At 41.5% G+C, this 25646-nt stretch overlaps 1 protein-coding gene across 3 annotated transcripts; it reads right to left on the reverse strand.

Moving 5' to 3' along the window:
- Positions 1-589: 589 nt before the first annotated feature.
- glcci1a (glucocorticoid induced 1a) lies at positions 590-24827 on the reverse strand. Of its 3 annotated transcripts, none has more exons than XM_008421227.3 (7): positions 24530-24827; positions 19553-19692; positions 12160-12294; positions 10372-10521; positions 10065-10275; positions 3295-3415; positions 590-3216 (listed from the first exon to the last, which is right to left on the reverse strand). In XM_008421227.3, exons 1-7 carry the CDS (start codon positions 24567-24569, stop codon positions 2928-2930), a joined length of 1086 nt encoding a protein of 361 aa, XP_008419449.1. In that variant the 5' UTR covers positions 24570-24827; the 3' UTR covers positions 590-2927. The 3 variants fall into 3 exon arrangements, with proteins under 3 accessions (XP_008419449.1, XP_017163108.1, XP_008419450.1); XM_017307619.2 differs by having other exon boundaries at positions 10372-10524; positions 24530-24825; XM_008421228.3 differs by lacking the exons at positions 19553-19692; positions 24530-24827 and adding an exon at positions 13224-13776 and having other exon boundaries at positions 10372-10524.
- Between the last annotated feature and the right edge of the window lie 819 nt (positions 24828-25646).

Below are 25646 nucleotides of genomic sequence, written 5' to 3' on the forward strand. Positions count from 1 at the left end.
TATGCTTGTCCATTCTCTCTCTAACTGCACAAGTTTCACATTAAACGCAGGTCTGCTGATGATATTTCAGTTTTTCTGTATTCTTCGTTTGGCGTCTTGTGGTCCAGGCCATGCTGGCAGTTGTTTTCAATTTCCTTCACTGTGACCCTATTGCTGGTCAGTGAAATGGCTGATCAAATACCTCCTTCTGGCAAGTCAAGTCATAATAGTGTTTACTCTCTCTGTGAATGTATGATCAGAGGGAACCAGAGTTGAAGTGACCAGAGAGGAGATGGTGACAGGAGGCTGAAGAAGCCAAGCAGGGGAAACATCTGAGAGCAACTAGAAGTCAGTGTCAGACAGCAGGCCTTCAATCACATCAGCACATGCTGATACTTTCTCATGAAATTGATGTTGAATTAATTATCAGTGTTCTTAAAACTCATACTAAATATTAATTTGCCTAACGTGTTTATATAGCTGTAAGCTGAATCTGGAAGGAATCCCATGGTTTTCATTGCTTTAATTGACTTTTACTGAATTCATGTCACTTTGCTGTTTTATTTGCCAGAAGATCAAAGCCCTCAACACACACACACACACAACACAGTTGGGCAAAACAACCAAGATTTTATTGCCATTGTGCGTGAACTTTGACACTGCAGGTTACACAAGGAAGTATCATGTAGTGAGTTGAGGAACGCCCTTGCCTGCCGGTGATGTGCTCTGGTCACTCGCAGTGCTGGTCTTGTAGATGGCTTTAGCAACAAGCTGCTTGCTGATACAGCCTCTGAACTCAACACCAAAGCAATGCAACATGTCAAAGAACGGGCAACATCCTGGATGACACCACCTCTGTTTTTCTGTTTGTTTTTCCCTAAAATTATTGCACACACTTGTTTACCCATGTCAAGCATATGTGGGATACTGGGAAAGCTAAAGCTCTTGGTAAGGTGCTGAAATGTCCTTATAAACCACAACATTGCATTGAGCCTCTTCGAAAGCCACATATATACAAAATAGGAATGGAACATCAATGCAGGGAGTCAACAAGCATACCAGATAGTAAAATAAATGCAGGTTATGATTCACTCTTGTACAGAATAAATAAGATGCTGAGAGGGTTTGGTTGCTTGGCGGCAGCATCACTGCAGTAACAGACAGACGGTGAGAGGGAGGCAAGCCAGCAGGTTCCTTTAATCTGATGAAGGTGCTGCTGCATCTTCAGAAAATCATCTCTCACATCTTCATGTCACGATTTCACAGCGATGGAATCCAATGGCTGAGAGGAACTTCAGGAATGAATCATCTGTATTTGGGATGGTCAAATCTCAGGAATGTCACTCATGGATCAGGATTGTTCTGGAAATAGAATGAAGACTGGAGGTATGCTCAGCACAAACATTTATTTATTATGCCTACAGTGTATCTAAAAAAAGCAAAAACATGATCCGCGTTGCTTTTTTTCCTTTGTTAAATAAAGGAAATTTCAGATTAAAGTTCCGTGTAAATTTTTATTTAGAGTAAAAGAAATGCACTGATCAGACTCTTCCTGGATAGTTTTTAATATATTTTATCTTAAGATAAGAGAAAAAAAAGTGTTGCAGTTTTTTATTTATATAAATCCAGAGGAAATACAAGCTGATATATACATCACAGCTCAGTTCCCTGAACTTTATCTGTTTCTAACTTTAAAAAGATCATCAAAGGTCTGGCCTATAATAGGTGGGAATGTAGACTGAAAACAGCAGGGTCTTATGTTTGATACATTTAATGACATTTTTTTTAAATCATATTTTTCTGTCTGACCTGCTGAGTAACTGAAACTGGTCTGATTGTGATCTCAGACACGCCGATGGCTGCTTGTCTGGTTAAGAGACAGAGGCCATTCTGTGGAATCTTAATAAACTTAATCTTAGATTAGATAGACAAAAAGGCTTTCCATACATACCAGTGGGAATTCCTCATTTATCCAACTTTAAGATATTCTCATCAACCTCAAAAGGTTATAAGCCTATGATAAGCTATAAATCAGAATAAATGTTTGCATATTTACACGTCCAGTCTGCATTCCTGCAGGACCAACTGTCTGGGTTTGATGTGACGGCCCACCGTCAGCAGGGGGTCCACTACACTCTCAGACACAAAAAAGACCCTTGCTGCATTTTCCAAATCTTGGTTGAAACGCTTTCATCAGTGTGGTCCCTACAGTGCTCCAGCTGCGGGCTGGGAACCAGTCCGGCCCTGGAGCGGGCCCTGGGACGCTCGGAGCGATCCGTCTGGGAATGGAGAGAAACTAGGAATGACATGACAGGGAATCGTTCTGCTTTGTGGAGCTGCAGATACTTTGTATGGACACACATTCCAATTTACCTGAGTATAGAATCTGATTGTGAAACACCTGAAGCCACGCCCAGATGCACACACAGTGCAGTGGCTGTGGTAACAGTTTTCTGTGGTCTAGGCTCTAATTGTGTTCTGTTGGAGTCAGGGGTTCCTGTGAACTGACAGTGTAAACAGAATCCTGAAGTGCAGCGGATTGTTCCGGTTCGTTCCGTCACAGTAAACCAGTCCAGAGGTTTCACCGAGCTGTTCCTGTCTTTCATAGAGCTATGTGTGTCTGGATATATCTGTGGATACGTTTACAGCTTATTCATACTGTGAATGTTGAAACAGAACACAACACATAATTTAATCAGAAATCTACTACCAGTTTAAAATGCATGCCCCTCCCCCCCCTCCATGATGCTGGGGTGTTCTCGGGGACGCCTGGGTGGGGCCTCTCCCCCGGCGGCTCCCTGCACACGGCTCCGAGCGTCTGTCTGGGTGGAAATGAAGGGACATTGTATGTCATGCAGTGATAGGATGGGGGTGGAGGGGGTCAGCACAGAGAGACGAAGCCCTCCAGGTGGGACAGTCAGTGGTGGTGATGGCAGCCCCACCCAGCTCTAGCTGTCTGTCTGGGGGTCTGCAGTCTCTGACAGGGACCCTGGCTCCTCCGGTGGGTCATCTGTGCTGGTGCTGGTGGAAACCTGAGTGGGGGTCCCGTAGAGCGAGGCGGCCCCCTGGCCGGCCCCGGCATTGCTGTCATCCTCCTCGGGCCCCGAGGAAGGGGCCAGCTGCAGGGAGCCGGGCAGCTTGACGGGGCAAAACGCTGAGCCCGTCGGGATGAAGTTGACCTTGTTTTTGTCGGGGCAGGAGAAGAGGGGGGCCGCTGCTGCCACCGCCTGCCGGGAGCTGCAGGGGAACAAGCACAGTGACTGAGGGGGGAGCATTCATTAAGCGGATGAATATGGGCGTGAAACGGGTCTGCACCTCATCTCCTCAAAGGCTTTGATCTTCTCACAGCCTTCTGGCGGTTCACGCTTGAACATGTAGCTGTTGTTTGGTTTGGGCGAGGAGGCGAACTTTGGGAGCGGAGAGCTGCTGCCACTGTCTGAACACACACACACACACACACGCACACGCACACACACACACACACACACACACACACACACACACACACACACACACACACAAGAAGAGGCCTTCATGATCCCAACCAACACAGTGGCAGCTCTGCCTGCTTCAACACCTTAGATGTCAAGGGTAGGAACGTTCAGAGAAGATTTAAAGGGTTTCACATCCAGATTCACTATGAACTTAGACATGTTTACAGTTAATACAATTTAAATTCTAATTTAATTCAAAAATATTTTATACATGTTTATAAATATGTGTTTACTTAAGATATGCATTTAGAAAAAAAAAAATATATATATATATATATATATCACCAGGCAACCCCGACGCCAATTACAACGGTTGAGTGAAGTACCATCAGAAAGTCTCATTGAAGATGTGAATGCAGCATTGAGAACTATCCCTGCCAACACCATAACAGAAACCAATGAGCTTATATACAACTTAGCATCAGTGATCCTTGAGATGCTTGGTTATAAGAGCAACCATGAGACCATGGAAAAGACGGTTAGAGGCTAAGATCAAGATAACTAGGAGGGAAGTGAGTCAACTGTCAGAGCTCCAAAGGGGTGCAATGAAAAGATCAGTACCTAAGAAGTACAGCCAGATGCCCATACCTGAAGCACTCGAAACTGCTAAACAAAGGCTCCAAGCCTTGACCAGCCGCCTAAGGAGATACACAAGAGAGAATGAAGCCAGGAGGATTAACCGGCTCTTCTCCACCCAACCAGCTAAAGTGTACTCTCAATGGCAGGGTAATAACAACAGAGCAGACCCACCAAGGCTGGAGACTGAACAATACTGGAAAGGTATATGGGAAAGGGAGGCGTCCCACAACAGCAATGCACAGTGGCTAACCTTTCTACAAGAGGACTACAGCAACCTCCCTGAACAAGCCCCGGTAACCATCACTGTGGCAGATGTCCAAGACAGAGTCTCAGGTATGAAACACTGGACAGCACCAGGACCTGACATGATCCATCCCTACTGGCTGAAGAAACTCACTGCCCTCCATGAAAGCCTATGACTCAATGCCACACACTTGGATCATTGAATGCTTAGAGATGTACAACATCAATAGTGTCAGGAATGATGGTGTTGACAGGAACCACGAGGCCTTCTCCGTCTTGTCATAATTAAACCTTTACTCTTCATTACAGTTCAAGATATTTCAGGTCAGACTCACCGGAACACAAACGTACAAAACTCACGTAGAGCGTAGAGGATACTCAGACCAGGAAACCCAGACCAGACTGCCGAGACACACCTGCGCCGCGTCAACCATAAATAGCTAACAAAACAGGTGAATCAAATTACTCATTAGTGGACAAAGGAAAACCGGCAGTACTCAAAACTAAACACTTGAAACCTAGAAATCAACCCAAACTAAACGGAGAACACAGAAAAACCCACACAAAAAATCCCAACATATGACAAATAGGACCCTTCATTGCAAACTCAATGGGGCTGTGGAAAACCAACCATGAAGCCAACTGCAAACCACTTACACAAGTGTCCATCAAAGGAGATGCTCTGTCCCCACTGCTGTTCTGCATAGGTCTGAACCCCCTCAGCCAAATCATCAACAAGACTGGCTACGGATACCGACTCAAGAATGGGGCCACGATCAGTCACCTCCTCTACATGGATGACATCAAGCTGTACGCCAAGAGCGAACGAGACATTGACTTACTGATCCACACCACCCGGATCTACAACACTGACATTGGAATGTCATTTGGACTAGAGAAGTGTGGTTGGATGGTTACAGAGAGAGGGAAGGTCGTCCACACAGAAGGGGTCTCACTCCCAGAAGGAACAACAGCAGACATAGAGCACAGCTACAAGTATCTGGGAATACCACAAGCAAATGGCAACCTCGATGAGGCCACCAAGTGGTGGGCATAGTGTACAGAAACATCTGTGCAGAATATGGACTGGAAGCCCCAAGATCAAAGTGGGGAACACCCCCTAAGGTGGTGGAGAATGACCGAGCTAAAATCCTGTGGGACTTCCAGATCCAGACAGACAAGATGGTAATGGCGAACCAACCGGACATTGTGGTGGTGGATAAAGAACAGAGGAAAGCCGTTGTGGTGGATGTAGCAATACCAAGTGATTGTAACATCAGGAAAAAGGAGCATGAGAAACTGGAGAAATACCAGGGCCTCAGGGAGGAACTGGAAAAGGCCTGGAAGGTGAAGACCACAGTGGTGCCTGTGGTCATCGGGGCCCTCGGGGCAGTCACCCCCAAACTGGAGCAGTGGCTCAAACAGATCCCAGGAACAACATCAGACATCTCAGTCCAGAAATGTGCAGTTCTAGGCACAGCCAAGATACTGCGCAGAACCCTCAAGCTCCCAGGCCTCTGGTAGAGGACCCGAGCTCAGAGGATGAGAGAGACCACTCGCGGAGGGTGAGAAGGGAATTTTTTGAATTTTTGAATATATATATATATATACACACACACACACACATATATATATAGTAGAGATGTGCCGATCAAGTTTTTTCCTGCCGATTTCGATTCCTATCACCCATGAGGGCCGATCACCGATACCGATCACATAATTATTATTTTTTTAATCATAAGCACTACCGGTTACACCATGTGGAAAAAGGAACCATGAATTCACCTTAAATTAGACAAAAACTTGTTTTTATTAACTTTTTCCAAGAAAAAAAAAACAGGCATTGTGCAAATTGTACTGCTATTGATAATACTATCTTTAACAGACTGAAAACATATGGAGGCTCTGAAGAGGCTAAATAATAATAAGAGTCAAAATAAAACCTCTCAACATTGCCAAAAAATTAAAATATAAAACTTAACATTCAAAGGGAAATACAGGTTCCATTACAATAAACAATCCAGAGTTACTGAATGAAAACTTTCTGATAGCATGGCGGCTAGCTGATTACTGCTAGTTCTGATTGGCTGTTTCTGACTGAGAGGAGAACAGGGAGGAGGCCGAGAGATTGATTATTTTTTCAGAGATTATCTGTCTCATGTTAGGACAGCAAAAGTTTTAATATGTATGTAAAATTAATTTTTTTAGCTTAGATCCTGCAGCTGCAGAGGTTTGGTGTGAGAGTTCACTACCAGGTGGAGCAGAAGAGGTGCTCCGTCTGCGGTTCAACAGCGAGAACAGAACCAGCGTCTTACATCGCAGCTCGATGACTTAAATAATTTTGCGCGTTATTTATTTGGCTTTCTGACCGTCATGCTAATCCGGGTGAGTGTTTGTAGCTGCGCGCTTCTTTACCTGCTATCTGATCCTCCATATGTCTTTTTAACTGCAGTGAGCCTCGATGTAGTCAAACTCCGTCAAGTATGGCATTGTTTTTATGTCATATTAGATTCGTTGTGTTGATGCATTTTGACCTGCTTCACCCCACGTGCTTCAATTTTCCGCCACAACACGCAAACTTCCCCAGTCACTCAGTGCGTTATAGTTCCACACCACATCGTTTAGGATTTGTTGCTACGCGTTTAAGCAGAGGAGACCAGCTGCACAGGCAGGCTGAGAAATGAGAAGCAGGTAATCGGTTTGTGTGATCGGCAACAAGAGACCGTGATCGGCGATCACCGATCATGCACAGTGGCGCAGTTGGTAGAGCTATTGCCTTGCAGCAAGAAGGTTCTGGGTTCGATTCCCGGCCTGGGGGCTTTCTGCATGGAGTTTGCATGTTCTCCCTGTGCATGCGTGGGTTTTCTCCGGGTACTCAGGTTTCCTCCCACAGTCCAAAAACATGACTGTCAGGTTAATTGGCCTCTCTAAATTGTCCCTAGGTGTGTGCATGGTTGTTTGTCCTGTGTGTCTCTGTGTTGCCCTGCGACAGACTGGCGACCTGTCCAGGGTGACCCCGCCTCTCGCCCGGAACGTTAGCTGGAGATGGGCACCAGCAACCCTCCCGACCCCACTGAGGGACAAGGGTGAAAGAATATATATACAGTGGGGCAAAAAAGTATTTAGTCAGCCACCAATTGTGCAAGTTCTCCCACTTAAAAAGAGGAGAGAGGCCTGTAATTTTCATCATAGATGTACCTCAACTATGAGACAAAGGGAGAAAAAAAAATCCAGAAAATCACATTTTTAAAGAATTTATTGGCAATATATGGTGGAAAATAAGTATTTGGTCAGCTACAAACAAGCAAGATTTCAGGCTCTCACAGCCGTGTAACTTCTTCTGTAAGAGGCTCCTCTGTCCTCCACTTGTTACCTGTATTAATGGCACCTATTTGAACTCGTTATCAGTATAAAACACACCTGTCCACAACCTCAAACAATCACACTCTAAACTCCACCATGGCCAAAACTAGAGAGCTGTCAAAGGACACCCGAAACAAAATTATAAACCTGCACCTAGCTGGGAATACTGAATCTGCAATAGGTAAACAGCTTGGTGTAAAGAAATCAACTGTGGGATCAATTATTAGAAAATGGAACACTTACAAGACCACTGATAATCTCCCTCGATCTGGGGGTCCACGCAAGATCACACCCCGTGGGGTCAAAATGATCACAAGAACGGTGAGCAAAAATCCAGAACCACATGGGGGAACCTAGTGAATGACCTGCAGAGAGCTGGGACCAAAGTAACAAAGGCTACCATCAGTAACACACTACGCCGCCAGGGACTCAAACCTGCAGTGCCAGACGTGTCCCCCTGCTTAAGCCAGTACATGTCAAGGCCCGTCTCAAGTTTGCTAGAGAGCATTTGGATGATCCAGAAGATGACTGGGAGAATATCATATGGTCAGATGAAACCAAAGTAGAACTTTTTGGTCAAATCTCTACTCGTCGTGTTTGGAGGAGAATGAATGCTGAGTTGCATCCAAAGAACACCATGCCTACTGTGAAGCATGGGGGTGGAAACATCATGATTTAGGGCTGTTTTTCTGCCAAGGGACCAGGACGACTGATCCGTGTAAAGGAAAGAATGAATGGGGCCATGTATCGTCACATTTTGAGTGAAAACCTCCTTCCATCAACAAGGGCATTGAAGGTGAAACGTGGCTGGGTCTTTCAGCAGGACGATGATCCCAAACACACCACCCGGGTAACGAAGGAGTGGCTTCGTAAGAAGCATTTCAAGGTCCTGGAGTGGCCGAGCCAGTCTCCAGATGTCAACCCCATAGAAAATCTGTGGAGGGAGTTGAAAGTCCGTGTTGTCCAGCGACAGCCCCAGAAGATCTGCATGGAGGAATGGGCCAAAATACCACCAACAGTGTGTGAGAACCTTGTGAAGACTTACAGAAAACGTTTGATCTCTGTCATTGCCAACAAAGGGTATATAACAAAGTATTGACATGAACTTTTGTTATTGACCAAATACTTATTTTCCACCATATTTTGCAAATAAATTCTTTAAAAATCAGAAAATGTGATTTTCTGGATTTTTTTTCTCCTTTTGTCTCTCATAGTTGAGGTACATCTATGATGAAAATTACAGGCCTCTCTCATCTTTTTAAGTGGGAGAACTTGCACAATTGGTGGCTGACTAAATACTTTTTTGCCCCACTGTATATATATATATATATATATATATATATATATATATATATATATATATATATATTTCATTCTGTATAAAATATTGAACAAAAACTGTAAGGAACTAAGAAAGAAAGCCATGGATGACTGGGTAAATTCTAGGATGCATGGGAATAAAACAGCTATTTCTGTGTTAAAACATCTTAAAAGTTGTATGACTATTTAATTATATTTTCTAGGAAGATATTGTTAACAATGATTAAGCACACACACGGAGTCTTAAAAATGCAAAAACAAAATATCAAATTGAAATAAAATACATTTTTTCCACTAGTAATCAGCCAACTGATCTTAAAACAAGACATTTATTGCTTGTCGACCCAAAACATAAGCAAACTAAGTAGCTGCCGAATTCCTAAAATTTTAACACTGATCATAGATCTAGAATTTATATAGATTTTTATTGTTAATTTGCTATTAAGTTTGAGGTAATGGTTTAGTAGTGCTTTAGTAGTAGTTTAGTAGAAATAAACACCAAACATTATTCATTGTCTACAAAGATTTGCGCACTCACATCCGCCTCAATGTGCGTTCATTGTAAACCCCTAAGCGTGATAATATGATAAATAATATTTGGGTGACTGTAAGTCAATTAAGTAGATTAGCTTTTATTTTTGATGCCTACCTCGGTTCAGTACTCTAAAAATGAGCCTCAGTGGGTTCATATAAATACTAGTAGAGGTGAACCTGCTCTGCAATAATGTCTTCCAAATGGTCCAGTTTGAGTTAAAGGCAGCGTATGTGATCTGCACCGAGGTAAACTACAGAGTCACCACAACACACGAGGCAGCGCTCAGTGGTGTGAACTGTTGCTGTGCGGACCTGATTTTTACCAGCTGGCATTTTTGATCAATGATGTCTGAATATGTTATTACATCTGGATGAAAACACATTCCACAGTCTAACTGTGGTTGTTAAACAGGTACTGGAAAATATAGAAATCCATAGAAGTGAGAATAAGATCTGACCCCGTTTGGTTCTATTTCAGTGATACCTCAATGCTTCAGGTCAAGCCTGGGTTTGGACTGAGACATTAATGTTTTTAATGCTGCTGTTCCTGACCTTTATCCCGGTCATACAGCAGATCCTCTGTGGAGTAAGGACTGCCATCATGTGACCCTGGAGGACAGGCCGGTGAGGGACAAGGAGACAGGCTGGAGCAGCTGCTGGACCGCCCCGGGGCTGAAGGAGTCTGGGTGTCCACGCTGCGAGAACTACTGCTCCGCTGCTGGGGAGGGAAGGGTGCCCGACGTCCATCCGGAACCTCCAGAGACTGCAGAGCAGGAGAGGATGGAAACAGAATGTGAATGAGCTCTGAGACACAACGATCTGGCAGACACAGGACAGAAGCAACTCAACAGGGACGAACCTTGAGCTCGTCCTTCTCTCCGTTGTCTTTGATAAAGACTTTCTCCAGCTCATGGTTGATGCCCTCCATGCTGCTGGGAACCCTGGAGATGGAGGGTTTTGGCACCGTGATGTTGGACAGCGGCATCTGGGCCGACTTCGACATGGAAAACTGCTGAAGTAAACACACACACGAACACACGGATATTAGGGCTGTATAAATAAATCGATTCGGCGATATATATCGATATTTTCTGACCTCGGAAAGTATCGATTTTCCATCCGCGAGTATCGATTTTTTTATCTGCGAGTATCGATCCGTTAAACAATAAGGGTCCATAGCCTTATAGCTCTTTTTAACGTCTAGTTTGTTACAGCGTAGCAGCAAGACTCCGCCTCCCTCAGTCTCACTTTCAACTTGAGCTAAAAGTGCACATTATAAATTACACAACAGTTTTTAAATTGTGTTAATAGGCCAAGTATAACCGAGTTATGCTAAAATTAGTAAACCATATTTTTCCGAAAGTCAGAGAAATGTCAAAAGCGCCGCCATTCCCCGGTTTTTCTGATTATGTGCGAGAGAATGAGCTTCCAAACGTACAAAACGAAATGAAACATTAGATTCTTGTGTTTTTGGAAATGTAAAATCTTCAATAAATAACGATGGGCTGTATTTTGTTGCTGAAAAACGAAGTAAAGTTGCGCAAGTAACCGTGAAAGAGAAGCGGAAAGGAGCAGCGGCAAAAGCAGTGAGATCGCAAAATTAATGCAAATTTCGACTGGTAGCATTCACTTCGTAATTAGTTTTTAGCTTAGCGGTTTCTGTTATTTATATAAAAAATTACCTGAAGAATGAACATGGGTTGATAACATCCAAAGCGGGCGCGCAACGGCGCTGTGTTTTGAGCAGGAAAAAACCCCACCCGGAATCCGCGGCGCAGTGAGGATTTCCATGGTAACAATGGCTGATCGATCATTTTTATTAGCAACAGACAAAGAGTATCAGAGACTGAGAGAACGATGAGATCCTGGCAGTCTGAGAGGCAGCTACTCAGAGATCCAAGCAAGGGAATAGCGGCGCTGCGTAGCTGCAGGGAGTCGATCACTACGGGGTGAGACGGAGCCACGACTTTAGCAGTTAGAAGAAAGCAGCTTACAGCCACGGCTAACTCCGGGAGCCAAGGTGGAAAAGCCTTTTTCCCCATAGTCCAAAAGACTGCATTTGTGGCTGCATTTTTACTCCAAAATGCAGCCACAGTGTCCAAAAGAGAAAACATCAATTCAATCATTTGCATATTGAGAGTCTACACAGGCTGATAATCTCTCCACTCTGCTCCTGGATTACTGTTTAAACTTTTGAGGTTTATGTCAAATCCACATGAATTAAATGACAGAAACTAATTCTCTCACTGCATCTTTGATTCATTTTGTCCAGCTACAGACTGTTAGACTGTCCAATCAGAGTCAGATATTGTGTAGTTGGTGCTTTTAATCAGTTTTCAGTTAACTAAATTCAAGTCTATGGAACACAAAATGTCACTAAAATCACTTTGTCCTTCTAAAATCTTTCAGAAAATTGTAAAAATGCACTGAATTGTATCGATTTGTATCGCTCAACAAATATCATGATACATATCGTATCGTGACCAGAATGCCGTAGATCGTATCGTGAAATTATTGTATCACTACACCCCTAACGGATATGCACATTTCCTTTAATATAATCATGATATCTGATTAATGGTTTCAACCCCATGCGGCACAATATACAAAATGAATGAAGTGAAGCTCCAGGTATTGGTGCAGGTACCTGAATGTAGCAGGCTGCTGTGCAGGTGTGGCTGTTACAGCTAGACAGGAAGGAAGCTGCTCTTCCACTGAGGGAGGAAGGCTGCTCTTCTTCCTCTGGATCACCTTCCTGTCTCCTGGCTTCCAGCTGCTGATCCTGTGAGCAGAACACATGAAAATCAGATGTTTGGACAAATTGGTGGTTTAGCAGCACTCACTTGACAGGCCCACTTGTTTATGGACTACTACACTGAATGATTTGTAAGGAACAACATGATGCATTATATAATGTTTGGTTTGGAACCTATTATGCAGTGGAAATTAACATACACTTAAAACATGTAGAACCTTTTTTCTCTGACATTGTATCAGATGAAATCTCTTCTACTTTATTAATCTCAAAGAGAAATAAATTTAGTTCTACTCATATTAATTAAAATTCTTCAAAGAGTTATTGTAGATAGTGATGGCTGTTGGTAGATCTACTGTAGCAGTCTGTATTACAGTGACTTTGTCTCATCAGTCTCATGAAGAAATGATCAGGGTTGTCCATAATGTTCTTGATTTTATGAAGAATCATTTTCTGCACCATCATATCCAGAGGTTCCAAAGTCGTCCTCATAACAGAACCAGAACAGAACTAGAACAGAACCAGCCTTCTTTATCAGGCTGTTGGGCCTTTTCAGGTCCCTGGTTCTGATGCTGCTGCCCCAACAGATGATGGCAGAAAAGATGAAACTCTCAACAGACTTATAGAAGATCTGCAGCATCTTGCTGCAAACCTTGAAGGATCTTAGCTTCCATAAGAAGTCAGCCTGTTCTGTTCCTTCTTATAGACGCTTCACTGTTACTCAGGTACCCTGAGAGACAAAAACCAAACCTTTTGGACCGGTGTTCATTATACTGAGTAAAACTAACACAAAAATATTTTGTAAAAGTCTTGTAGTTATAGAAACATCACCAAACCTAAGTAAACATTAATTAAATGAAAAGAGCTATGGTAAACATTTTTGAAAAAAACAAAAAACATGATGAAATTATTAGAGAATCCATCTATGAATCCATCTATCTGCTGTGTATACCCACATATCCATGGCTGATAAGCGGCGGCAGGGCCCACTGCTTGTCCTGCTGAGCACCGCCTCCTGGCGCAGGAGAAACAACAACCTTTTCACAGAGCCTGTCCTCCCCACCCATTCTGCTGTCAGATGATGCCAAACCAGATCAACACCATAAACACAGGAGCATTCCACAACATGCATGGAGCAGCGTTACCGACGGAAACCAGTCAAAAATACACACAGGCCAGTTGACTGTTCTGATATCAGATTCGGAACATACAGGGCACTGATCCCAAAATGGACCTAAGTTTAATACATTTTTTTTTTATTTCATTTTCCTTTGGGATCAATAAAGTATTTCTGAATTAAATTGTATTGAATTGATGGTGTAGTTTCCAAGGCAACAGTGCCTCGCCTTCTTGTATAACTGGTCCTGAAAATACTGCTGTTTCTTTAAATCTCCTGTAGGCTTCATGCTCTTCAGCTGTCAGGAGCGTTGTTGGTATCAACTCCATTTAGCTTCACTTCTGTGTGACGATACAGTAGTTACACCTGTCGCAATAAGCAATAAATCCATCCATCCATCCATCCATCCATCCATCCATCCATCCATCCATCCATCCATCCATCCATCCATCCATCCATCCATCCATCCATCCATCCATCCATCATTTTCTATACACCCTTGTCCCTTAGTGGGGTCTCTCACACACACACACACACACACACACACACACACACACACACACACACACACACACACACACACACACACACACACGCACGCACGCACGCACGCACGCACACACACTGACACCGAGGAAAAATTTGGAGAAGCCAATCAACCTGACACCATGATTATTTGCATGATATATCAAATATATTAAAACAAGCTCAGATTTTTAAAATAGATTTTTAATTTCCATTTTTTTTCTTTTTTCTTTCTACCAAAAACTGGACAATGAAAATCTTCAGTGTAGTGCTTTGGTCTCAACTAGCCACATTTTTCAATGCACAATTAAGCTTACAGACTAAAGCGTCCATTTTATTTGTTGTTTCTGTTGTTGTTCTGTTTATTTATTTTGCATATTTAAAATGTCTTGCAGTTCCAGTGTTAAATGTTCCTGAGAATTTAAAGATTATTGATCTATAAAAATGTGTTCTTGCATTATAATGCCATTACCATTATGCTAGTTGGTCTCAAAAAACAATATTATTGTTTATCACGATAACTTCTGGGATATTTATTATCCAGTTAAATTTGTTACAGTAACTGGCCCATAGTTATCCTCCAGAAACCCTATTTAAAGTTTAAAATGGCTTTCACAGTATTTGTGACAGGCATTTCACTGATACTTGGGACTTAAATAAATCAATTTATTGTTCAGATAGAACATGTCAGATGGGAATGATGAATGTGCAAATCTTAAAAAGAAATCTGATCACATTAGTTTTTTAAATTGATCTTTATTTCTGAGTTTTAGTTTTTGAAATTGTAGTCAAAGAAAAATCTAAATAGTGTTTAAAGGTTTATCTGTGTATTAGTGCATTAAATGTAACTCCATTCCAGCTCAGAATGAATATTCTTTGTCACTTTGTCTGTGAGTAAAACTAGACTAAAACACACAATGTGACTCAAACTAAAATCCCAAAAATTGTCAAAAGTCTCCAGACTAAAACTCTATGAAAATTGTGCTGTAAGTATTTTGAAGACATGTTCTGTGGTCTGAGAACATGTGTGGGTGATGTTGCAGTTTGGACACAGATGGGAGTCCTGAGTGGACAAAGTCCCTCAGAACCACCAAGTGAGTCCAAAATGGCTTAAATAGTGGTGCACCGACTGCAGATTTTTGGCCGATCTTTAAAAACGTAACCTGCCAATTCTGAATTTGGCTGATATAATTTTTTTGTCTGAAAAGCTAAACAAAGTGACAAAGCTGCCAAGTTTGTAACAGTGTGGTTACTACTGTCAACCGCGCTCATGCAGACATGACCTGGTGGGTGAGTCAGTCAGTCAGCCCTCTCTCACTGCAGACCAATAGGGGACAGAAACTGATTTTCAGACATTTGCTGAAATAGAGAAGATCGGTTTCACATGTTAGCATTGGCCAATCGCTAGTCTTCCAAAATTAAAGAAATTTTGATCTATTATGGACTAAAACAGTGCAGGGTTTCCCAAAAGGAAATCTAAGAACCCTACCACTGGGCCCCAGATGTTTCCTTGACGTTTCAACCCAGCGGTCCACTTTATGGGGTTAAATAATGTCAATAGCTACAAAATTCAGAGGTACATGAGCAGGCATCGTATGTTCAATGTATCAACTATAAACCTTACTTTATCTATCTTTACTGTCACTATACTGGAGTATAAAAACCCTATTTAAAATAAATAAACAGCGCTAAACAAACCGTCTGACTTATAATACACCGGAGGAAACTATGCAATGCGTGTATGTGTGTGTGTGCGTGCGTGCGTGCGGTTGCGCGTCCGTGTGTGTGTGTTTAGGTGTGTGTGTGTGTGTGTGTGTGTGTGTGCGTGTGCGTGCGTGTGTGTGTGTGTGAGCAAGGCAGCTTATAAACCTGATCCCGTTGCACCGGTTCTGTCAGCAGGTACGGGTCAAAATTCCAGCAAACTACCATGATGTTAAAACAATTCTTTAAAACAATCTCTGGCATTTAGAAAAAGGAAAGCATTGTTGTGAACCTGAACAGAGTAAAAACAAGATATTTTTAGTCACATTTCATGAAAGACTGAGGAAATGAGTGTAAATATGTAGTTTAAGTGTACTGTTCCACTTTTCTCTTCTGTCCACTCGGTTTATTTCACCTACAGTAAGAAGAGTTAAAGGCTGGGTCACCAAATGTCCACCAGGTGTCACTGTTTCCATTGCAGATAAACAACAGAAATAGATTTAAAGCAGACTTCTATCTTTGCTTCCATGACATCTTTGGAAGGTTCAGAGTTAGGAAACTGAGTGTGCAAGTCCCTCTAGACTAGAGGTCAGTTTTCATCCCAGCCTTCACTGTGTATTTCTATGACTACAGGAACTCCCAAAGAACATCTATAATAGGCACCGTGTTCAGACCTGTCCTCCGTCAGTCCTGACACTGACCCTCTTCTCTCCAGAAACAGAACACATGCAGGATTTATCAATAAAGGCAGAGTGTGTAACGGTTGTAAGATGATCTGTGGATGTGGGCCACAGAACCAGTTCCACTGCATGCGCTGCAACCACTGCTGCTGCTCACATTTCAGATCACTGGATCAGATTGAAGATCTCTCCCTCCACTTTCTGTCAGATCCTTGACATTTCAACCCAGGAACACGTTTTGATGGACAGCAATAAATGGGGGAAATAACAGCTTAACAGAACGGGTGCTGTCACTGTCTGGTGAAATGACTGCTGAGACTAAAGCCTACTGATTGAGCAGGAAGAAGAAACAGAAATCTACCCGACACTTCAACCAGATCAGATTCACAGCTTTCCCGGAGAGAGGTTTGACAAGGAGATTCTAACTTTGGATGATTTGGTCCCAAATATACCACAGAATGTTCACAAACAATGCACCACTCTGCACAAGAAGTATTTTTTAAGCCCTTCATTCTAAAGAGACTGCAACATTACCTATAATTTTAGAGGAAAACATCAAGTCAAGTCAATATTTTTGTGAAAACAACAGAAGGTTTGGAATTTGTTAGAAACACAATCAATACAATATAGGAACAGCTGAAACCAGAAGTTTACATACAAAATAAAAAGGCATCCGTCTTTTTTTCTCACAGAGTTAAATCTGAGAAAATGTTTCTTGTTTTAGGTCAGTTAGAATTACCTAAACTATTCATATATGATAAAGGCCACAATAATGACAGAAAGAATCTGTTAAATACTTTTTTTATGAATGTCTTCAAAATCTTTGAATTCAAGTCCACTCACGGAAGGGATGAAAGAAAAAAAAAACAACAGAAAATTGGAATTGGTAGGAAGGACATTGGAGATTTTATTTGTTAGCCATATCACCAGGATGTCAAGATTCACTAGAATTAGTGACCTATGTGAAGCCAGGCAAACTGGGGGCTAGTTGCTTTAACAAACTATGAGTTTTAAGTTGTAGACGTTTTTACAGTTTTTATGTAATTTCTCTTTATGTCACACAGGAGATGGAAAAGGGTTCTGAAAATTTTCAAACTGTTTCTAGTTTTTATGTTAGAAATACCTGACAGAAATGTGTGAAGTTTATTGTTTGCCACTGGTCTGACTAGCTGCCTGTTTTTCATCAGTTCAGATTTCTGATTAAAAATAGCTTTTGGCAACAGAGAAATAGCTGTTTCCGATTAGTCTGCAAATGATTCCATCACAGCAGTGGTGTCCAAAGTATGGCCGGGCCCATACAATTTGTGTTCTGCCCCCATATAGCAGTTCAAGTATAGTTAAAATGTTGCCCTCCAGCAAATGGAGCCGATATAGATGGACGCATTTTCTAATGTTTAAGGATTACATTTTGTATCTTCTTGAATAGAAAATGTTAGCAACACAGGCAAATGCGACGCAAATCTAGTTTGAACGACCAAATTCCAATCTTTAACTCAAAATATCCAATCTTTGTCATTTTCATATCCTGAGCTGCATCAGACACATATCTAATTGTTTTCAGATTTCAAAATGTCTGCAGTCTAAACGGTCATGTCGCATTTTATCCGACTTTTATGTCGTTGAAGCCAAGCAGGGGGAAATCCAGAAGTAAATTGTAAGTATGAAATGACGGAATCAGTCTGTGTGTAGGATCACAGTCCCTTCACTCCTGGCTTTGACAACACATCTGAATAGGTTTCTCTACTGAAGTTGCAGTCAATTCTCCACTAAAGGCCGCTGCTATTATTTGTGCTTTCATTGTGTTAGCTTCCTTCGTGTTATGATCTTGCGACTATATTGTTGATTCTCCTTACAGAATAACTTTAAAATCCGTCTACAAATGTCTTCCATAAACAGAGCGCTGCTGTGTGATGTCAACGTTATTTTTTTGTGCATGCAGTTTGCTTTTGGGATGAAAACCGTTCATACAGATGTCTGATTGTGGTCGCATGGTTCAGGCGTATAAATGACCACGAAAAAAAAATCTAATTCCAGTAAAAAAAACTGCATTAAGCACCAAGACCTGCTGTGTGAATGTAGCCTACGTATTTCTCTTTTATTAGTCATGCTTACCAAGTAAATCACCTTCTATGGTATAAAATGCTCATCTAATAACACTGCTAACTTTCTGTTATCTGACCTTTTCTGCCCTGTATCTCCTGCTCCACATCAGTAAACCACTGTGGCAGCTCTGCTCCTCCCTGCAGCTCTGTAACGCCCTAACATGCATGTCCACACATGGACTGAGCTGTCATCTGGCACAGCCGCATTGTTTCCTTTGCTGCAGGAGGCAAAGAAGAGCCAGCTCGGGCACAGCTTGCCATAAAATGCAGCTGCTCAGACCACTGAAAGGAGGGGAAGTGGATGCTCAAGAGTGAGATAGTGTTATCTGCCACCTGTGTTGCTACTAGGCATCAGGGTTCTGTAGCCGAGCGAGACTGGTAGGATTGGGCTGAATGCAGAGCCATAAGCCATCACAAGTTCAATCTTTCTACAAAGAAACAATTACAACAGTATTATTTCTGTAAGGAAGATCTTTCATGTCGCACTTTGTCATTGAAGAACAATATGCCCACTGCTGTGTTTCAGATGCTATTTAAGTAGTTGGTCATATTTGTTTGTACCTGCTCCCTCTACATCTTAAAAGCAACTAAAAACATCGACTTACAATTCACAATGTGTCTTACCCTACAGCCTGTACTACTGGGCCTGCTGGGTGGGTTGTAGTTCTGGAATATCCCGGGATGTCCAGGGAGAACCAACACACACACCGGGAGAACATGCTCACTTCATGCAGCACATCATTGTGACACTCCCATAATGATGGACTTTTTCACTGAGGAGAAAATGTAATTTTTGTCTTTGAAAGTTGCTCAAGTTTGAACTGGGGAATAATTAAATATATTTTCTCTCTGAGCTTAGGTGATGTCTGTTTTATTGTTTTGATTTCTGCCCTTGTAAGGTGATTAAATTATATATATATATATATATATATATATATATATATATATATATATATATGTTATGTTTATTAAGTTGTGAAGGGAACTGGGTGGTTAATGGAAAATTAATCAGCAATGGCATTTCTTCAGTTCAAAGTATTCCCTTTTGGGCAAATCAACATAATAAGAAATATGTCATCTCTGCTTTTAGAAAATGTCTACATTTGTATTGTTTCTGCAACACCCAGGAGAGCAGATGGCTGAATGTAGGCTCTGCTCACCTCTGTAAGTGTCTCTTTCAAACAACAGGAGTGATGCGCATTGGTGTGATGAAGCCGGCAGCCTGGGAGGAGAGCCCCATCAACACTGATCTGAGGAGAAGACCACCAGCTCCACACCAGCTGCTTCGTTCTTCCTTTCACTGCAACAATAACAAAGCAGCAGAACAGAATTAGTCTGACATCATGAACCTGAATCTTTATTCTCTGCTGTTTGGTAAAACTTCACCCAGGAGACCAGGGCCAATCAGTGAGCTTATTCATAGCCAAGTGCATGAACCCCTATTTTTTCTTAGAGAGGCACACTGACACTAGGGCTGTATAAATAAATCGATTCGGCGATATATATCGATATTTTCCGCCCTCGGAAAGTATCGACTTTCCATCCGCCCGGATTATTAGCATGACAGTCAGAAAGCTAAACAAATAACCCGCAAAATTATTTAAGTCTTCGAGCTGCGATGTGGTTCTGCTCTCGCTGTTGAACCGCTGCTACGCGCTACAGGTAGTAATATTTCACAGACGGAGCGCCGCTTCTGCTCCACCTGGTAGTGACTCTCACACCGAACTTCTGCTTAAAGCTGCAGCATTTAACTTAAAAAAAAAAACATTTTACATACGTATTAAAACTTTCGCTGTCCTAACATGAGACAGATAATCTCTAAAAAAATAATCAATCTCCTCTCTGCTCTGCATAATTACTCCTCTCAGTCAGAAACAGCCACTCAGAACTAGCAGTAATCAGCTAGCCACCATGCTATCAGGAAGTTTTCATTCAGTAACTTAGGATTGTTTATTGTAATGGATCCTGTAATGGATCCTGTATTTGCCTTTGAATGTTAAGTTTTATACTTGAATTTTTTTGGCAATGTTGAGAGGTTTTATTTAGGCTCTTTACATTATTTAGCCTCTTCAGAGCCTTCATATGTCATCAGTCTGTTAAAGATAGTATTACCGATAGCAGTACAATTTTCACAATGCCTGTTTAGTTTTCTTCTTGGAAAAGTTATTAAAAACAAGTTTTTGTCTAAATTAAGGTGAATTCATGGTTCCTTTTTCCACATAATGTAACCAGTAGTGTTTATGATAAAAAAATAATAATAATTATGTGATTGGTATCGGTGATCGGTATCAGCAGGAAAAAACCTGATCGGCACATCTCTAGTAGATACAAAACAGTAAGACAAAACTACCATGAAGAAAAACAATAACATTACACTTCTCCTAAAAAGAGGTTAGCAGTTCTTTCCAGAGACTCTTACTCATATTTGTCTTACAGGCTCACCTGTGTAAGTGTCTCTTTCAAACAAAGAGACACTTACACTCTTTGTTGTAAGTGTCTCTTAAAAAGATAGAAAAATCAGTCCTGATTTTTCTATCCTAAAAATCAGGACTGTTGCATAGCAGCAAGAAGGTTCTGGGTTGGAATCCCAGCTTGAGATCTTTCTGCCTGGAGTTTCCATATTCTCCCAAAATGCATTGGTTCTAACCAAGTAATCCAGCTTCTTCCCACAGTAGAAAACATAAATGTTAGGTTCATTTGTCTCTGAGTGTGTGAGTGGTTGTTGTCCTGTGTGTCTCTGTCTCTCCCTGTGGTGGAGTCTCAACATGTCCAGTTTGAAGCCCGCCGCTGATTGATGCAGATAGGCACCAGCCATACAAGCTCAAGCAAAGTACACCAGGCTGCAGAAACCAGAAATCAACGGGGGGTGCACTAAGCATCAGATCCGTACCACATCTGGAAATAGCACCATTGTACTCTGGAACTAAAGTGGTCGATATATTCTCTATGGCCCTAGTGTCACGTTTTTTTTTTTTTTTTTAAAGTGATGAAGAGGTTTTTCAAAGGGTTTGTTTCTTTTAACACAATGCAGTGTGAAGCTGAAAATGTAACAAACGTTGCAACTTTGGTACCCAATCGAACAGAGACCACAAGACTACCAGGTGTGAAAACACACTAATGCAAGATGTTGTTATGCCACCTAATGGCCACAGACCAGAACACTACTGGAACTCTGGTAAACAGGAAGTCCTTTGCATCAGTTTGAATCTTCTGGTTCTCAATAGCTGCCTGATGGGGCTGTAGAATGAAAACAGACTGGAGTGTTTCAAAGTTTTGTTATAATCTGCATGTCCATTGCAAGCTGGGGTACGGCGATATATATAGTCAAAGTTAACGTACTGATTATTCAGAAGTGTATGTTTTTACAGTAAGTGTATGAAAAGCCATAGAGCCACAGGTAGAACTTCAACTTAACTGGTGGAGGATTCTTTCTGGGAATGTTTTTGCTATGAGGTAACAATCATAACACCTGACCTAATGAATCATGCTGAAAGTTCAATCCAGAGAGGGTCAACGTTCTTCTAGTGACCTGTCCACTTCAGTCTCTGCTCCTACAATAGAGTATCATATTAATCACTGCACAGACAGCACTACAGTTGCTACAAATCCATGGGATAACAGGTGAACTCTGGAAACTCAATTAGAGTTGGGTTGTGATCTTCTGCTAATATGACCAACAAGTAAGTAAGGACTTGTATCCCATGATGAGCATGTCTTTCCATTTCATTTGCTCCTCCCTGGAAACACTGAGGAGCAGCTGGAGCAGAACACAGCACCTCAAATTCAAGTTATGTGGTTTTAGTTGAAAAGGTATTTCTGCAGAACTGGGTTTGTCTGGATGACATTTCAAGTAACTCCCATGGGCAAGCAAAGCCAAAACTCTTAACTGTTTTGTGCTTTTGAGTTTTGTATAACAACTAGTTCAAAGCTCAGCTCAGGAATTCTGAAGCTGATTTAACATAGGGGCCTTATCCACTGAACAGGTTCCAGTGCATGTTGGTGCAGCAGTTCTTTGTGTTGGCACCAAGACAAACCCAGACCCAAGACCTCAAAACCAAAGTTGTCCCAGCCTCAGTTTTCTGTTGGACTAGAGGAAAGAACCACCTTTGTCAGGAACTAGGGGTGGAAAGAATGAAACATTATAGCTGACTCAGTTCTTTAACTCTGTTTGTCTTAGTGTGGGGCAATAAATTAATTACAATATTTATAGAAAATCAGAAAATGTAAAAATAAAATGTGAATTTAAAAATTCAAGACAACAGACAATAGATGTGGCCTAAGAGGCAGCATGCAGGCCCGTTTTGCTGTACAGAATCACAGTGAAATTAGTAAAGTTGAAATTAGGAAAAGAATGTCAGATTTCCGACTTGGAAAATTGATGGTATTTCATAACCTCTGACCTCAACACCTAATAAAGTTGATGTGTGCATACCATGTAGTAACAGTTGATACTGATTACTGCTACTTGGTATCTAAATGAAGGGCACATTTATCCAGTCATGCTTCAGTGCATGACTGGATAAAATGCAAATAAATATCACTGACATACATACTTTGGCTGCTAACAGTAGTTCATCTGCTCACGTAGCAAAAGTTAGCAGATCCCATTGAATTTCTAAGTTGCAACAAGCATATGGTTAAGTCAGATGTGATGTCATTCTTAGATGCACTTCAAAGGTATAGGAGCAACTGAGGTTTGATGCATGTTAGCATCAAAAACAGCCTGGTTCTGTCTAAGCAGCCAACAATAAAACCAAAAGAGTAAAGATGCAAAGTCCGTTGCATATAGCAACATTCACCTCCTGATCAGGAAGAGGGCTCAGTGATGTTTACAGCCCTGCTGAAAACGTGTCAGTCAGGACACATGCTGGATTGCTTTCAAAAATATCAACAATATGGGCCACTGTAACCTTTATTGTCATGTATATATACTGTAACTCAGATTATTCTGTTCTAGATAGTATTATGGTGTGTGTGCATACTTATTTTCATAGCCTGGCCTGATTGCGCAGAAGGCTCTGTAAATGTCTCAGGAACTGCTAGGCCAGAATGTGACCACAGGAGCCACAAACCTGTCAGCTGACTACCTGCTATCATGAATATTTGGGTCTTCTGATGGGTTTCTCAACAGGAAATAATCTTAATGACACGCACTAATGACATTGGATCAGTTTGCATTGCTTGCTGTGAAAATCTCTCATATTAGATATGTAGATCTGTAAGGCTTGTTTATGAACGACAGAAGCTGCATCATCACGCAAGACTCAACCATAACCAACAATATCTACCTCATCAGTAGCAGCTTATTGTTATACTGTTGTAGTAATAGATAACATCACTTTAATTCGTTCAGATCCATTCCGTACGCCGAACAGATGGAAAACATCATCTCAAATAAGCTGCGCGAAAATAAACAAAAATCAAAATGAATAAAACAAGAGTATGGCGGTTAGAAATAAATACGAGGCGGAGGCTCGGCCTCGATGTTTTTAGCATCAAGCATCAGATCCTGATGTGTTTTGACCTAATTAGACAGCTAGCCAACTAGCCTAGCGCGCGTGAAGCCTTACAGCAGCTACAGGCAGAGGACTTCGGCCGGCCAAATCTAGCTTAAAAATGTACACAATTTTGAGTTGTCAGTCTTATTAGGGACAGCTAACTGACAACTCAAATGATGATACTATCTGAATATAATTAGAGATAGCCAACCTTACAATTCGGCCTCAATGTTATTGGTATAACCACAAACGGATGCATGAAAATGTTTAATTTTTAGCTGCTTCGCAGTTCAGCTCCATTAGCCCGACGCACCAAAACACAACGTGGCGTTTAGTAGAGAATGGTAAAAAAAGAATCAAAAGTTTTAATTTCTTGGTTAAATAATATCTAACAACAGGAGATACACACGACGAATATTAGCTTATGATTAACAAAATATTTAATTTGTTGTGTTTTGTTTCATAAACTCAATATTGACTTATTTACAGGCGAAAGCCTTCTATTACTGTGTTTTTAAGCTAGAATGGCGTAGGAGTACTTGTGGAAGACAGAACCGTACTTAGCATACCACCGAAGTACCTAATCGTTAAATGTATGGTTATAAAATAACATGTTTGAATTGCAATGAACCAAGCTACCTGTGAGGGAACGTGGACAAGTGTAAGGAGCTCTTGTCATCCAGCGGCAAGCTCCAGCCTCCCGTCCGAGCCGCTTGCACTTCGGTTGGCGGGACTCGAGCAACGGGATGTAGTCGGTCCAAGGCTTAAGGAAGGAGGAGGGAGCCCGGCAGGTTGGGCTCTGATGATTTCCAAGCACAAGCTGATACGACACCGTATCACTGTGGAGGTGTCGTTACCAAAGCAATAGTTGGAGGCTGGAAGGATTCCACCGTGTTTACCACCTGCGGGGATGAGCTTGTGGATGCTGAGAGGTCCATCCACCTTCAGTTGTTAAAGATGAATTTGAGTGTGAAATAAAGATACAATTACAGGGTCCTGTTCAATGATGCACAAACGAACAGTTTAATATTTCAATTATCCTACGTGCTATCAAAAGTTTAAACCTAAATTAAATTGGATATTTTAGGTTATGATTAGATGTTTTAAAGAATGAATTTGAACAATTCCTCTTCATGCTGGTGTGAATATGATCACAACCTACATACAATTTATATGATCACCTGGCCACAGGTTTGAAACAAGTGGTTTCATTCTGTACTTCAGAGTGATAAAATGTTACATCCCATATCAAATATACTTCATATATATTCAGTATTTTTGTTAAATGTAAAAAAAAAAAGTTGCACCTCAACCACATTATTTTAAGTTCAATTGAAAAATACTTTATTTTCATCCCAAAGGGAAATTAAATGTTCTTGTAACTGATAACTGTGGAAGAGTAGCCATGGATAGTGATGCTGTGGACAGGAAGAATCTCCACTTCCAGTCATTTCTGCAACAAATCTGAAGAAACCTCTGATTGAAGACACTGTCTCACGACAGTCAAGACATGCTAACAGGTCAATATCTAGGAACAGAGACAATATTGCACAGTAACATGTCCTGGATGAAACCAGCAGTTGGCAGCTCTCCTAATCCACCTCATTTGCTTTTGATACTGTTCTTTAAATCTCTGGCTGTACAGTCAGACAGCTGAGCACAGATACTCTGAAGTCGGGGTTCTTTTATTGCCAGGTTGCCGTTATTATTAGTATAATTGTTATTATAAAATGGAAAGCTCTCAGAGTAAAAATAT

Source organism: Poecilia reticulata, chromosome 11, assembly GCF_904066995.2.
Source record: "Poecilia reticulata chromosome 11, P_reticulata-male-v2, whole genome shotgun sequence".
In the NCBI taxonomy this organism is placed as follows: Eukaryota; Metazoa; Chordata; class Actinopteri; order Cyprinodontiformes; family Poeciliidae; genus Poecilia; species Poecilia reticulata.